Source organism: Oryza sativa, chromosome 3 (assembly GCF_034140825.1).
Source record: "Oryza sativa Japonica Group chromosome 3, ASM3414082v1".
NCBI lineage: Eukaryota > Viridiplantae > Streptophyta > Magnoliopsida > Poales > Poaceae > Oryza > Oryza sativa.
In genome coordinates this window covers 30432315-30449342 of record NC_089037.1, presented here as the reverse complement: position 1 = coordinate 30449342, position 17028 = coordinate 30432315, and the positions used below count along the sequence as shown (strand labels likewise).

Below are 17028 nucleotides of genomic sequence, written 5' to 3'. Positions count from 1 at the left end.
GTCTTTTTTTAATACGCAAGCATCGATCTCTAGGCTGTTTTTAATTTCTTATTTGTCCAAACGTGGTAAATGAACTACCCGGATCACCCTGTACTCTTTGAAATAGTACTATGCATTTTTCTTCTCGATTAACGAAGGATTTAAATTGCTTAATGTGAAACCCTGCACCCTAAGCATCTCCCAATGAAAAACAAAAGGCAGAGCCAAGAAGTCGCCTCGCTCGTGTTAAACCTGGCACGTATAGTTGTGATTGTGACCTTAAAATAAATCCATTTTACCCTTGATTGGTGAAGATAAAATTAAGAACAAACTGACAAATTATAGCACGCGCCTACACAATAGTATATGATACACAGTAACGTTCATGAATCGTGCATGGTTGGTTCTTTCTCTGATCACACTGGCCAGCAAATAATAAGTAGCTGTGGCCACCGGCTCACAGCCTCGCACCTTATTTGTCCAGTAAATGAATAATTAATCATGGGTTAGTGTCCCGTACACGACTATCATTTTGATAACATATATGGTCAATGCCATTTCTCACCTGCCACCAAATGGTGGTTTGGTGTAGGTATTCTCATGTACAAGTAGGTTCATTTCTTAATATTTTAGCGGATCTACGCCTCGGCCATATATTTGATTATTTGGGGATCGACACAATCATATTTAAACGATCTTGACTGTTTTTGCAAGGCAAGAAAGTACATCAACTGGTACCTAAAACAAGGACAACAAATACTCTTTACGGAAATTTTTATCCGGATAAACACCTCCAAAAATGGTTCTATTTGGAAAAATTGTACACACTATAATTTAATATAGCGATATCTTGTTGACAATTTATTTTAAAATATATGTAGGCCATGTGGCAACTTCTCTCCCACCAACCACAAACTCCGGTATTACATGCTAATATTGCAATATTCATTATTGTGGGGGTACTATGTTTTGGGGACGATGATTTGTAGAGTAATTTTTATGCAAACTGGACTCTAATCTTCTATAACACCCTCTCTGATAAGAGGACTAGATCAAAAGACTAGATACATTTAGGGCTTGTTTAGTTCGCAAAAAGAAAATTTTTGGGTGTCACATCGGACGTTTGATCGGATGTCGGAAGGGATTTTCGGACACGAATGAAAAAAACTAATTGCATAACTCGCCTGAAAACTGCGAGACGAATCTTTTGAGCCTAATTAATCCGTCATTAGCACATGTGGGTTACTGTAGCACTTATGACTAATCATGGGCTAATTAGGCTCAAAAGATTCGTCTCGTGATTTCCCCCTAACTGTACAATTAGTTTTTAAATTTATCTATATTTAATACTCCATACATGTGTCCAAAGATTTGATGTGATGTTTTTGGAAAAAAGTTTTTGGGAACTAAACATGGCCTATACAATTTTGAGAGGTGATAATTTGTCTTTTCTATCCTTCTTAATGAAACTAGCACAGCTCCTTCCCTTTCCTGAAAAAACATTTATAATTTCCTCATGTTCCATCCGAGATGCACCCAAACGCCTTCGCTGCAGCATTACTCTGTTGTTTTGTCTTGTCATGTTGTTGCAGAGCCATCCAAACCGCCCTTTGGTTTGTTCCTCGAATTTTAAACTCTCCCTTCAAACATGAATTTTTTTACTACTCCCTCCATCTCATAATACGAGGGATTTTAAGTTTTTTTCTCACTATTTCACCACTCATCTTATTCAAAAAATTTTAGAATTATTATTTTTTGACTTACTTTTATTATCGAAAGTACTTTAAACACAACTTTTCGTTTTTTATGATCAAACAATACAAACCAAAACTCAAAATCTCTTATATTATGGGACGAAGGGAGAATTTAATAACCGCACACGAAAATGTCACCTTGGATCCCTTCCAAACATTCCATCCCCTTGATTAATTACTCCCTAAATTTACTGTCAAAATAATCGCCCCCCTAATTATACGCTTACCGATTCTCAAACAATGAGATACTATTTCAGAAAGAAAACGTGATCTGTAACCTGCCCAGCTGGACCTCCCAAAGTCTGAAGAAATTGACTAGAGGCAACATCAGCAGCAGCAGCCAAGTCAGCCAGAACCAGAAGTAGTAGTAGTACAATTTTCCAGCACGTTATTTTGGGCTGTCACGGCCAACCAGCCAAACCACGGTGGAGGGAGGAAGGCGATTCCGAATCGAATACGCCTTTCCCTCCCTCTTCTTCCTCCCCTCCCCTCCCCCGCCGCGCCGATCTCATCCGCATCGCATCTCCCACGATTCCTCTCCCCTTCCTTTTTCCCTCCTCCCTGCCTATATAAACCGCGACGCGGACGCGGACGCGGGCGCACGCCATTTCCCCCCTCACCCTCTCGCTCCCGCTCCTCTCCTCTCCTCTTCGTCCTCGCATTTTCCGCCGCCGCCGCCGCGGCGCTGGTGTGGTTGAGTGTTTTTTTTTTTTTGGGTTTTTTGTTTGTTTGGGTTGGATTGGATATGGCGGCGGCCGCGGACTTGTACGGGCGCCTCAACAGGAGCAGCACGCGGGGGTTCCTCGCATACGTGGCGGCGGGGGCGGCGTGCGCCGCGGTGCTCGCCTGCTTCGTCATCCCCGCCGCCGAGCCGCGCGCCGGTGACGCCAATGGCGGCCTCCGCCTCTCCTCGCGGTCGGCGCGCGTCTGGCCGGTAAGCCGCTAGCAAGCGAGCTCGCTTCTCTCGTGCGTGCGTGCGCGTGATGGTTGCGCTTTCGGCGTGCTGACCTCCTGTGGGGTTGCAGGACCTCGCGTTCAACTGGCGGGTGGTGGTGGCCACCGTCGTCGGGTTCCTCGGCTCGGCGTTCGGCACCGTCGGCGGCGTCGGCGGCGGCGGGATATTCGTGCCCATGCTCAACCTCCTCGTCGGCTTCGACACCAAGTCCGCCGCCGCGCTCTCCAAGTGTAAGCCCGCCGCTCTGCCTGCCTCGCCTTCCACCGGTGACATGGCTCGTTTTTTTTTTTTTTCTGAAAGTTGGTTTTGAATTCGGCGCAGGCATGATCATGGGGGCGTCGGCGTCGTCGGTTTGGTACAACCTGCAGGTGTCGCATCCGACCAAGGAGGCGCCGGTCATCGACTACAAGCTCGCGCTGCTCTTCCAGCCCATGCTCATGCTCGGGATCACAATCGGAGTCGAGCTCAGCGTCATCTTCCCCTACTGGCTCATCACCGTCCTCATCATAATCCTCTTCATAGGTTTGTACAGCTAACAAATGTGTTGTTAAGCACGATCTGGCGCTTTTGTGGCGCTGTCCTTTGCGTGCCCTGTGAGATCGCTGAGATTGATGTGTGTTTGGTGCGCTTGATCGATTGCAGGGACTTCCTCGCGGTCATTTTACAAGGGAATTCTCATGTGGAAGGATGAGACGAGGATCCAGGTTAGTTTTGGTCGCCATCTGTCTTGTTTGGTTTGTTGGTTGGGTTCGCTTTCTAATTACTGTGTCCTGATAATCTCTTTTTTTTTTCTTTTTGTTCTTGGGGGGAATTATTCCATTGCAGATGGAGACGCGGGAGCGAGAAGAGGAATCGAAGTCGTCCTGTGCCGCAAGGGATGGTACGAAACAGCCCCAAGCCGCTTGTACAGCGTCAGAAAGTCATATATATATATATATATATATATATATATATATATATATATATATATATATATATATATATATATATATATATATATATATATATATATATATATATATATATATATATATATATATATATATATATATATATACATACATATTTTAAACATGATATGATCCAATTTCTGCAGTGGTTATTGACCCGAGTTGTGAAGAGCCCCTCCTATGCCAGCCTCAGCCCAAGGAGAAATCTGCTCTGGTAAGCCACAAATATCTTGCCAATCTGCCAGTACGATTCATGATCTACTAAGCAATAGCACTGCCTACGATCTTGATCATATAGTATGCTTTGATTGGCTTAGGGGCACTAATTAAGCTTGTTCAATGATTGCTATGATTGGTTTAGGGTGGCGTTGGTAGATACTATGAACATGCAAGAAAGCAATATAAAACAAAGTACAGTTTGTCCTATGCCCTGTGCTCACTGATTCGATGTTATTTTTAATTCCAGGAGACTTTCTTGTTCAATTTGAGGTGGAAGAATATCCTAGTTCTCATGACTGTATGGTCGTCTTTCTTGGTGCTGCAAATCTTCAAGGTATCCTTTTTTACATTCAACTCAAGAATAGTTTTGCACTTTCAATCTAGTCTATTTCAAAATGTCCTTCCACATAACACTGATAGACACACAATGTTTATCCAGTAAGCACAAGCAATGCACATTGAGTAAATAACAAATGATTGTTCATGGTCTCATGGTTCAATAATTCTTGCGCACATGTGCAAGTGTGAGTCTGTTTGTCAGTGGTTATTATTGCCTTGTGGCTCAGTGTGCTGACGTGGTCCCTCCATCACTGCTCTTATAGTGTCGATTCAGCCTTTACACATAGAGCTTTTGCTGGCTTTCTTTTTTTGGTCTGGAATTTGTCACTAACTGCTAAATGTTTTCCCCCCTGCAGAATAACTCACAATCATGCAGCACTTTCTACTGGGTGATCAACATTCTTCAGGTAAGACATCATTCTGCCTTGTGACACTTGATCCGCTTGACTGTTTTTCACTACCACAATTAAATTCTCCTGGGTCCCAAGTTGTCACAGTAACCTTGAGCTCGTGCGGTGTTTCTATTCTATGAAATATTATCGCCATGGATCTACTAAGCTTAGTTTGTCCATCCACCATTTTTTGAGCAGCTCAAAACTTCACTCTGCCTACACTTTTCATTCACTTGCACACTGAAAGATGATAATATCTAACCAGTTTATTTATCAACTCAGGTCCCGGTTGCGTTAAGTGTATTCCTGTGGGAGGGCGTACAGCTGTGCAGAGAGAGCCGTGCTCGACGCATGGATGGGAACTGGGAGTGTGTCTGTGAGGCCTCTATTGAGTGGTCACCTGCACAGCTCATCTTCTGTGCCTTCTGTGGTTTGCTTGGTGGTACTGTTGGTGGCCTTCTTGGATCCGGGGGTGGGTTCATCCTTGGTCCACTTCTCCTTGAGCTTGGGTGCATCCCTCAGGTATTTTATATTATTTTCATTTCTTGCGGTTCAGTTTCAAACGTTATTCAGATCATCATACTTAAGAAAATTAATTTTCATTTGATTGTGTTTAAGCTAGTGTCTTGTTTCTGACATGCAACTCATGAGAGAACGTGGCTTAGCCTTCCCAAGAGGGATAACAAGTAAAATGAGCATGAGTGGGGTACCATGCTGATAAGGATGCCAAATAAGCATTGGGGGGGGGGGGGGTTCATGGCTCCACGTGCTGCATCCTAATCCTAGTATAGATCATTGTAACGCATTTGCATCTAGGCAAGACCAGTGAAGAGACAAGAACGGGTCTTGTCATTGTCTATGTAGCTTCTATAAGTGTGCACACGTCCTTACAAAAGGTGAAAAAAAAATCCCAATACAACTTGGACTCGGTATTCTTTCAGCACTTCAAATGCATATACTGAATGAAACCTGTTAGCATCAGAACCATATGCTTGCAATATATAATTCAAAATGGCAATTATGAGCAACTTCTATTCCCGCAATTTGCTCATACTATTGAAAGCTTATGGAATGCCAAATAAATAGTTCAGCATCCAGTATGTGCAAGTAATGCCAAATATTTTGGCCGTCTGGACAAAACTGTATGTTGTGATATATGTTACTTCGTACATATATATTCATTTTTAATTCTTTAGGTAGCCTTGATAAATGCACATAGACACTTTTGGATTGAAGTGGCCTGTTAGAACTTTGTTACTAACTTTATCTAGTATATATCTGTTTGCATGAGGGTGTACATGAGGAGGGAGTCCAACTAGCTATTTATGTATCATTATATGATTGTCAGAAACCTTTAGTTAACTGCATATAGACAGGTTCATTTGCAATAGTATATTCTATGACGTTGATTTCAGGCTAGATAAGCATTAGGTACACTGTACTGGTTTAAGATTTCTGTACGGATTTATACATTTATGAGTTCTAAAACTGACTAATTTTCAAATAATAAGGCATTCCATGAATATTTCTGTGACTAATGACTCCCATAACATTAGTAAAGGATATTTATGATGGAGGCATGTCTGCTTTATCTTTCCCCTACAAAACAGGCATCCGATGCAAAAAAGGAAAAAAAATAATAATCCAAATTGCATGGTTGATAAAATATTGTTTGAAAGTGTCCTGATATTTGAAACTATTTAAATTGTGCATTGGCTGGCCTGGTCCTCAATCATCTACACTGTGCCCCTATTATTGGCAGGACCTAAGCTTTCGATTATCATTCAGAAAAGAAACATAGCAGTATTTGATATGAATCCCATGTAACTAGTTAAATCTAAGGAAACGGTGCCTTGTTCTTCATATGCAGAAGAATGTTGTGATTTATAATCATTTATGTTATGTGATTTTCGGCGTTCTTTGCCCCTTTTTTCCTGTTTTGTCATTTATTTCACTGTTTGTGGGATTGTCATTTATTTGTCAGGTTGCAAGTGCAACAGCAACATTCGTGATGATGTTCTCCTCATCCCTATCCGTAGTGGAGTTCTACTTCCTGAACAGATTCCCAATCCCTTTTGGTAATTCCTGGATGCTAATATCTGTTTAGAAATAGCATTTCCAAAGTAACCGTTCAATAATGATGTGAACTGTTTGTTCCTGCAGCTGTCTACTTGATCTGCATTTCCATATTGGCTGGATTCTGGGGCCAGTCCTTGGTCCGGAAACTCGTGCACGTGCTCAAGCGAGCATCTCTGATTGTCTTCATCCTATCCTCTGTCATCTTCGCGAGTGCTCTTACAATGGGTAATGGCCAGAACACATTGACTGAATGTCCTTTTTAGATAACAAACCACTAAGTGCTATGCAGTCTAATTGAAATTCAGCCAACAAAATCATTTACCATGGATCCTACGTTTTCCTTAGAAACATCTAAACAGAATACACTTTAGTATTGACAGGTTCAAACCAGTTTGGCCTGCAAAAGCCGTTCCTTGATTAGCCTTTATAGGCCCATCGCTTTGCCTTTATCTATATGTATGTCTGTACTGCCTGTTCTTCTCAGCTTTCCTAACATTTGTTTCCTCGTAAATTCAGGTGTTGTTGGAACCCAGAAGAGCATCAGCATGATCAACAACCATGAGTACATGGGGTTCCTCGACTTCTGCGAGAAGTGAAGAACCCATCAGACTGTCCATACTCTCTGGGGGAAATCCAGGTCAACACCTAATTGACCTCACCTCCTCCAAATTTAAACGAGAAAAGAAATAAGGTCGTGAAGTGCACATATGCACCGCGTTAGCGCCTCGCTAACCTGCAAGCGCACGTCCGACAAAGTATCGTAGTGTATTCCAGTTTTCATGGCATATGCATGTGTTAGCTCCTGGCTAACCTGCAAACCCTATCTCTTGGTCTTGTAAGAGTCTTCTGGTCTTTTTGTCATGCATGCGTTAGCTCCTGGCTAACCTGCAATTTAGTTTCTCTAGGGAGAAATCGCAGCTATGCCCATTCATTCTTGTGCTTGCTCCTGGCTAAGCTAGCCTGCAAATGGTTATTGTATGGAACAGTGTAAATATGCCAGCCCATTCCTTCTGTCAATATACAATTGTTGCATTTTTTAGGTACTGTCAGAATTTGTGATTGTGATTGCAATTGCTGCAGCTTAAATTCACTCGTGATTGCACCTACCGCACTTGATATTTCCTGCCGTCATATTATAGTGAAGTGTAATACGTACTAGTAACTTCCAGCCTCCGGCGTTGCTGGTCGTTTAGAGAGAAACTGTACGCTGCTGCAGTATTCAAATCTCTGAATTGAAAACCAGGAGCGGTTCAAGTTGTTTGACCGCAACGTCCAGGAGCCCCGGCCTTAAATATTGTCTTACAGTTTGGAGTCGTTTGTTGTTAGGCAGGATCACACAGGACATGCTCAGTGTTCCATACGGCCATGGGCCATACCGGGAACGCTACATACGTGTACGTTCTAGCGTGGTGTATTGTCAAGTATTGTCAAAAAGGATGCTGCGCGCGCACATAATTTACAAACCAACCTCGCGTTCTTTAAGATAAAAGACAACGCATTTTTCTCCTCTGTAAAGACAAGGTTAGGAAAGGTATGAAAAAGCTTAATATATTTCAGGTAAATAGCACAACCAGTGAATGAGATTACAGGCCCAGCATAGCATCAACCAAGTTGGATAGAGCTGGCATTCTGAGTTGCTCAGTCAGATGGCACGATGCCATTGGCTGTGTAGAAAGTAATACACTTCATTTTTTAAAAGCAAAAAAGAAAAAGAAAAAGGATGAACAACTGCAGTGAATGCACCAGTAATTTAGGTACCTACACATTTTGTGTTCCAGAGAATTGTATAGTTTATAGTACTACTTTCTACAAGTCCAGTGAGTCTTCAATATCTGAAGATGGGCAGAGTCTGCCATCTGCACCATAGTTGATCTTTCCACTTTCAATACTCCTTTACTTATGTATGAAGGAGTATATTTGTTAACTGCCAACAGGTAGGCTCTAAAAATAAACAGCAACAGGGCCAGTATACAACTTTGCAAATATCACAAGAAAAAAGTTGTAGACATAAAGCACAGAACTATAGACAAGTTGAAATATCATTGCAGCAGCAAAGCTTCAGAGCTGCTGAATGGCTATATATTACTTCCATAACAAGCCCTTTTGCGCATCACTCAACCCAGAGCATGATGTGCTAGGCAATACATAGCATATCTCTATCAAATTTATACAAAAGGGGGGGGGGGGGCAATAGAGATAGTTTACTTGTATTGCATCTCCAAGTCTACTGAGAAAGAGAAGACTAGTTTCTTCTCCTTCTCTTAAGGTCCTACAGACTTACAGGTTACACCAGAAGCTAACCTGAGAGATCTCCTTATCATTCAAGAACAACTTCATCTTCACTAATGGCCTTGTTCATGATTTTTGTCGATAAATCTAAGTCTTTGCCTGTATCTCCTTCCTCAGCCTTATTGGTTCCGGTATTACCATCATGGCCTCTATCTACAGAAGTGGCATTTTCAGCATCAGTTGAAGCCGAAGCCAGGGTCCCATTTGGTCGATAATTCAACTCAGCAGCTGATGTGAGGTCAATGAAGAGTTTTATCTGGTTGTTCAACACATCCGTTGAATTTGCTTGCTGCTCTTGTTGACCTTTCAAAGAGGTCGAATTAGCTTGATCTGATCCAGTATGGTTGCCATCCAAATTTACCGGAGCTGTATCAGTATTGCTTTCTGAAACAGTGCTAGTGTTTGGATGGGAAGATGCATCAGCTGGAATAGCCCCAAGCTCCCTAGCAGCAGTTGATTCATTCACTCCTGGGCCTCGAAATGTTATTCCGTTTGATAAATTTGTGGTGCCTTCAAATATGCTATCCATGCTCTTCAATTGCTCCTCTGGGAGAGGTTTTGTCACTTGGGCATCATGATCTACGGAACTTGACACATCATCGCCTCTGAAAGTCATCTCCCTAGCTTTGCGAGCTTCCTCCTCCCTGCGTTCAGCTTCCTGGTTGTCATGAGGCACTGCTGTCGAAGCATCATCCACATATAATATTTTGTCTTGGGCATGACGAAGCAGCTCATCTTGCTCTGCTGACGGAGGGTCATGACTGACAGCACTTGATACATTATCCCCATGAAAGGTCTTCTCTTGATCCTCCTGAGACCGCTCCTTCCGCTCTTCATCCTCAAACACACCCACATCCTCAGATCTTTCATCCTTATCAGCAGAGTGCTCGCCAGGCTCAGGAAGATCATCATCTTTGTCCAGGTCAGGTTCATCAATGGGGTCTTCATCATTCTCATCGTGCTTCATTTCTTGCTCCATCTCTTCATTCTCTTCATCCTCAATCCGTTCATCCAGCGTTGATGAGTCAGCCTCCAGCTTAGTAGGCAGGTCCTTCCTGCCTAATCTGATCTCACCCTGGTTTTGATCATCATCTTTATGCAGGTCATTGGGCTCATTTTCATGATATGCCTTCTTCTCGTATGAATGCTTGACTTGGTATATCAACCAAACAGAAACCAGAACCAAGAGGGTTATCTGAAGAGCCTTCTTCAGCTTCAGACCTTTGGACCTGTGATTCCTACTAGAGCTCTGCCTCAACATTTTTAGCCAATGGAAAGCAAACAATAACCTCCAAAATCCAAACTTTGCCCCCAATATCTCCACTCAACACCTTGATAGTTCCTACATTAAGGTATTAACAAGAAATAAGTACACTTCTTGATCTAAAGACAAATATACTGATAAAAACACTACAATGTATCCATTTACTCTTCTTGATTGAAGAAAACAATTCATCTTGAAAGGAAAAAAAGAGTCAAGATGCATACAGGGGAAAAAATCCTAGGAATTGTGTACAATATTTTAGAATTTAATCAAGGCATGTGAGGCAAACAGCTAACAAAGACAACTTTCTTAAAAGGAAACCAACTACTGCAAAACGAAAAAAGGTTGTGCGTGGCTACATTAGCAGTCCCAAGAAACAGCACAAATCAAGGCCAAAGCATCCTAATAAAACAGGCAAAAATACAATATTTTCCATAAGGCAACTAGCAGACCACCTCAAAACTCATTGCTAAACAATCAAGGAACACAAATACCGTATTAGGAGAAAGCTATATAACCAAGGAATGATAATCCAAAGAGGATGTGGTAACAGAGTTTGCTTGAAACTGCCTAAAACAGGCGAGTTCCCCAATCAGCCAACAGCGCGAAAACCAAAGCCGCTTAATATATGCCTCGAACACGATATTATCAAAGCAAAGATTCGATTTTTGGAGGACGCAATCCGCAAATAAACCAGTCCTAATGTTGGGATTTCTTGCGAAATCCATGAAAAGAAACATCCAGCCCCAGCTGAAGGACCGCGAGCCTGCCACACACACACCAGCAACCCAACAACCTCATCCACATAAACATCCAAGAAACCCAAACCCATGGTCACTTCAAGGAGCTCAAGAATCTGCTCCCACATACATCAAAAATCTCTGATAAAGAACATGGCAAGAACAACAGCTCACCTTTTGAATACCAGCGAGCAAGAAGACGGAAGCAGCTGTTCTTGCTCGTGCCTTTGCCTCCCTCCTCTCCTCTTCCCCACACCCACCACGCGGGATTTAAAGAACCAAGCACACAGGAGGAGGGTCAATCAGTGAGACAGGCAAAGATTGGTCAAAATCAAGATGCTCGTTCACCTAAATCCTCTCTCCCCCCACTAGCAAAAGTCCGGATCTAAATACAGGCGACCACCTATCCTATCCAGATTGCTGTTTCTCAGGAGCGGCAGCCGATGAAATGAAACAAATGCAATAGCGGATTTGGGGCTCTTGCATATGGCGATTGGAAGAGGGGGATTGGGAATGGTGGTAGGTGCTTGGTTGGGGAGAAGGGTGTGGGGGATTTATGATGGATGCGATGTGGATGGAGATTGGAGAGGAGATGAGAGGCAGCTTCAGAGTCACAGGGGGGGGGGGGGGGGGGAGGAGACTCCGGAGAGGGAGGGGGAGGAAGGAAATTCTGTGTCTTTATGTGATTTTTTTTCTCTGACTTTTACACTAACCTTTTTGTTTATTTATTGTACATGAAAAGAAACTTGCTTGAGGAAGGAAATGGTGTGTGTATGTGTGTTTTTTCTCTCTGACTTTTACAGTAACATTTTTTGTAAGGGGTATTTGTAAATTTTTCACCGATTTTTTTAATTTTATAAGAATAACATTCGAATGGCATTCGAATGACTGTTCTATTAGTATTTTTGTAATTTTTTAGTGTTAGTTTTATAATAACGATTCAAGACAGTGGTAAATTTATAATTTTCTATTTTTGTTTACATGTTTAAAAAAGATTTTTTTAGTTTTTTTTTGGGAGGAGAAAAACTTGACCTTGTGTTTGGGGTTTGGGGCTTTGGCATGGTGTGGTTGGAGGTTGGGAGCAGTGAGCATTGGAGGCCTCGTCGTCACAGCTGCCGGTTTGCCACTTCCTCAGCCTCTCCCAAGCCTTGGTTTTGTGTTGGGTGCAACGCCTCTTGACCAAAGCTGTGCCATGCTCTCTCACATTTTAGTCCACATGAGTTGAACTTAAATCTGACTTGATAAAAAAAAAGGAGGAGTTGAGCCTTGTACAAGCTGAGATTGGTGGTGTACTGGTGTGTTAGGCCGGTGATTTAACAAGTCAGAAGCAGGAGGGGTGCCAATGCCATCAGCGTGTGTGACGTTTCAAGAACTAAGACAAAATTTTGCCACACGAGAGTAGTACGAGACACGGGAAAAGGATGCAAGAAACCGAGATGGTCTCACGTGTTTTGTTTTATGGTCTTAGATGGACCAAATCATCACCTCATTCTTAACCAAGGACTCCGTATGTTCTAAAATATAAAAGATATGTTATATGGATGTGACACATCTTAATATTATAAATTTAGACAAACTCCATGTATTAATACAGTACTACAACAGCACGCTATCATAGTAGCTTATACTCCCTCGGTCCACAAGAAAACATTTTTGCAGCCCATTGTTTAGTATATTGGAGGGAAAAGCAAAACGACATAGAGTATTTGTAAATGGAAAATAATTTATGAATACAACTTTTATATGTGTGTTCTTAACGATCAAAAACAAAGGTTGAAAAATAAACTACGATGAAAAAAAATCCCAAAGTGAACTCCAGATTAAAGGTTAAAATTTTAATTTTTTGTATAAACAAAAAGATGATGTTGTTGGTCTCTCTCATTCATCTAAAAATAAATTTAATCTTTAAACAATTCCTGTATCGGAGTTTGTGAAAATTAAGGATAAATTTATTAGAAATAGTTAAATAGAAAAACAATTGTATTGTGATTTAATGAAATAAAAGTATTTTTTATATAAATATATGTGGGATGTGTAAAAATAAATTTATTTTGAGACTGATAAACTACTGTTTGTGTGCTGTGCCATGACTGGCACTGCGTCTGCGTGACATCTTTGCTCGCCTGAAACCCCATCACTGCGTCATTACGCAGATCATATCGATCCGTGTACGAGTAGTAGAGTATAGTGAGTGCGCGAGCTGGAGCAGAGGAGGCAGCGGCAGTGTGGCAGAGGCAGCAGCCACTGCGTACTAAATTGCGTGTGTAGTGGGTAGTGTAGCAGCTGCAGACCTCCACTCCACCAAGAGAGTCCCAAGACCAGCGGTGCCGGTGGCCGGGCGGGCCAACCACCTGGCTGCGCACTGGGAAGCCGCCGTGTGCCCGTGCGCCCCTCCTCCACCGAAACCCGCGAAATGATGGCGTTTTTTTCAGCGAGACACGGGTTGCCTTGCCGGTGGTGACCGACCTTCACCGCTTCACGCGAGCCCCAGTACGGTTTCCCCCCTTGTATTTGCCTCCGCGACGCGAGCAGCGGAGCAGCCGTGCGTCGCTGCGTCTGCGTGCGGTTGATTCCAACGGAGGCGTGGCACCGGTCGACTCCCCCGGCAACTTGGCCGGTGCGGGGACCTATACTCCCTCCGATCTAAGTTGGGACGAGACATCTTCTGATACTACCGTCCCGTTTGATATATCTTCAAATCGCTTCATAAAATCTTAAATTCGGAGCTGTATCAAAGAGAACAATTTTTTTTTAATAATAAAATATAACATCCCAGCCTTTGCTCCAAAACGAGCTACAGCCAATTATAACAAATAAATAGTATGTGCAGATTTATAGTATTAAAATATATCTGATCCTGTTCGGTTACCTTGATCAGTCAGATTACTTAGCGTGCTTGCTTTTATAGAATTTCTCCTCGTTATTTTTCTCTCACTAGCAAAATGCCCGTGCTTCCCTACGGATAAATTATTTCTTAGGCTAAGTATTGATTAGAAATTTTAATGATAATTAGGATGGATAAAAACCACCATTAAACATTGATATACTCATGTTCTCATAATAATAATACTCAAGATGGGCGTGGATGGTCTGACGATCAAACGGTGGAGAGGACTGTGGTAGGATGTGTCCCATAATTGGACTCATCTATTGATGGTGGATATTGGCAGCGAACAAAACCAGAACAGCAGAACGCGACTGACAACGGCGACCTCCGGGTCTAATCTGGGTCGCTCTTTTTTTCCGGTCCGATCTATTTTTTCTTCTAATAATACACATGGTTTTTGCCGAGTTATTTTTGCCCGATCTGGTTTTTTAATAATACACATGGTTTTTTCAAGTCTGATCCGAGTCGCTCATTTTTTCCATTTGATCTGGTTTTTCTTCTAATAATACACATGGTTGATATGTTCTTTTAATAATACACATAGTTTTTCTGCTACGATCTAGGTCACTGAGTTTTTTCCGGTCCGATCTGGTAGTTTTTGTCCGGGTCGCCGGTGGACGATTTTTTTTGGTTCGATCTGGTTTTTTAGTTGTGTTGCCAGTTGGTTGTTTTTTCGGTCCAATTTGGTTTTATACGTGTCTAACACAGATGACAGAAAAAAAATAAGGAAAGTATGGAATCATCTTCAAATTTTTATAATAGGTAAAGACAAAGATCAGGTAACTCTATTTGGGATTCAATACTTCCGTGTGCACCAAGAAAAAACTGATCGAAACAACGGTTGGAAAAAACCAGGCCCACCAAAAAACCGCAACAAAAAAAATTGTGACCCTTAAGAAAAAATTGGAAACTGAAAAAAAACCGGGCAAAAAAACGGGCGAAAAGAACCAGGCCAAAAAAACCCGCGCGAGAAAAAAAATTCGGACGGAAAAAACCGGAGAAAAAAACGGCGTGAGAAATCGGACGAAAAAAGGGACAAAACGGCGTGAGAAAAACCGGAAAAAAACGGCGTGACGGAAGAAAAAAACGATGGATAAAAAAAATTACGGAATCCTTACTTATTTTTTAAATTATATATAAGTATAGATATAGATAGAGAGAGGAGTGGGAATCCAATACTCCAATCGAATTTCGATACAGTTTTGACGGTTTTTTCTGGTTTAGTTCGTACGAGTACGCACACGGCTGGCACGTGTAGGGAGCTAGGTGGTCAAGACGTTTTTCAGTTGGGTTCGCTCTGTTCGTCGCGTGTGGATTAGGATCACCGGACGACACGTCGGCGCGGGAAACCGTGTCGGCCTAATCCATGTTTGAGAGATCGATTGATCGATCGGTGAGTGACATATTTGAGAGCGACCGTGCACGTAAGCTGAACGTTAAAAAAAAAAGGAAGAAGAGGATTTTAGGATTTGGGATCACGGCAGTAGGAGGAGCAAACTACTCCTTTAGAAGCTAAAAATGGCGGTCAACCCAAGCCTACCCGATCAACTCGTCGACATGGCAAAAAAGAAAAAGAGAGGAAATTGTTTGGTCCGTGTCCAAACTCCATAGTGGGAAACGCTGAAACGCAGAAGATCCCGTTTCTCTTTGGACGGGAGTAGATGTTATGATACCTAGTATTATCTGAATATGACTTAGGAAAAACAATTAAAATTTTATAACATCATATAAGTGTACTGATAAATACGGTTGACTAATTTTGATTTACAACCAGTGAAACAAAGATAATAAAATCAAGTGGTATATAGTACCTTAGAGTGTAAATAAAATTTTTTATATTTGTTTCTTCACTTGTTGATCGAATTTAGATTTGTATATTTGTGTGATGTCTTGTATTATCGCAATGTACCTTGTCAAACATGAGGGAGAGGAGGTTAAAAGTAAGGCTGCCGAACACAGCCATAAACTACATGCATATACATCAAGATGCATAGCACCTGTACTTAGATGTAGAAAATACTTGGAAAAAGTCTAATTTGACTCCCTTAATTGTAGGCCGAATCTATTTCGTACCCCTCAACCAGAAAACCGGATAGGACAACTCCCCGAACTATTAAAACCAGTGCAATTTGACTCCCTCGGCGGTTTTGGAGGGCGGTTTTGCTGATGTGGTGCCGAGGTGGCGGTGTTGACTCGGTCTTCGTCCCACATGGTGCTTATGTGGCATTAGAATTAAAAAAATACTAGTTGAAACCCTGCACATTGCTGCAGGATTTTGTATCAATACTTTGGAGAAATGAAAATACCATATTAAAAGAGAGAGAATGATATGATGGTTGATACTTACAAAATATTGAGCAAACACTTGTAAGTAAAACTTCAGCCGAACCAATATAGTCGAAAAATAAAATAGGGCATGCAACATTACGAACTGAATTGCAGCGTCTTCGTTATTCTCCAAAAGAAATAGTCATCTAGTTATTTAATCCTAACAAAATGTTGCATATTTACTTTGTAATCATGAGTTTAGAGGATGGTGGAAGGTATTTGTGATCTGTTATAAATGCTGAAGGGATGTTAAGAGGCTCATGAAGGGATGCTAATAGACTCGTTAAAGCTCCTTGTGGCCTAATTAATTGTGTTATTTTTCCATGTAATTTCTCAAGCGGAAACGGAAAGGAGAGGAAATGGATAGGGGCAAGGTGATGAGATGGCAATCTGTGTCATCAATAATCAATCTTATGGTGAGAAAAGAAATCGATGACGTGGCTTCTTCTAAGCACAGCTAATGGTCTTAACTTTCTAGAAAGAAGGGATATGTGGGACCCATCTGTCATTCGCACACAAAAATATATTGTGGGACCCACAGACATGTGGGGCCCACATGTCATCCTCCCTCTCCAACCCTTTTTCCTCCTCTCCTCTCTCTCCCTTATCTCTCTTCCTTCGAGCCGCAGGTCTGCAGCGACGCGTCTCCGCGCGGCGGGATCTCCGACGCGCCTCTGGCAAACTACACCAGCTGGAACATCCGTCCTCCTCGGTCGGCGGGTCAAGCGGCTCCCTCACGGACTCTACCGCCGCCGCTGCCACGCGTTCACGACCATCACCATCATGCCCGTGTTGTTGTCCGCCAACCATGGTGTGCGGTCCGGGCCTGGGTAGTCTCGGATTCCTGGCTGGA

The 17028-nt window shown here is 42.2% G+C and overlaps 2 protein-coding genes across 2 annotated transcripts; one reads left to right on the top strand and one right to left on the bottom strand.

The window, feature by feature from the left end:
• Positions 1-2243: 2243 nt before the first annotated feature.
• Positions 2244-7710, top strand: LOC4333970 (sulfite exporter TauE/SafE family protein 4). The gene is made up of 12 exons (XM_015776335.3): positions 2244-2667; positions 2759-2918; positions 3010-3210; positions 3331-3392; positions 3514-3568; positions 3785-3852; positions 4105-4191; positions 4553-4603; positions 4871-5110; positions 6573-6666; positions 6752-6892; positions 7184-7710. Exons 1-12 carry the CDS (start codon positions 2479-2481, stop codon positions 7261-7263), a joined length of 1428 nt encoding a protein of 475 aa, XP_015631821.1. The 5' UTR covers positions 2244-2478; the 3' UTR covers positions 7264-7710.
• Positions 7711-8704: 994 nt separating this feature from the next.
• Positions 8705-11567, bottom strand: LOC4333969 (uncharacterized). Its single transcript, XM_015777154.3, has 2 exons — positions 11135-11567; positions 8705-10298 (listed from the first exon to the last, which is right to left on the bottom strand). Exon 2 carries the CDS (start codon positions 10215-10217, stop codon positions 8985-8987), a length of 1233 nt encoding a protein of 410 aa, XP_015632640.1. The 5' UTR covers positions 10218-10298; positions 11135-11567; the 3' UTR covers positions 8705-8984.
• Between the last annotated feature and the right edge of the window lie 5461 nt (positions 11568-17028).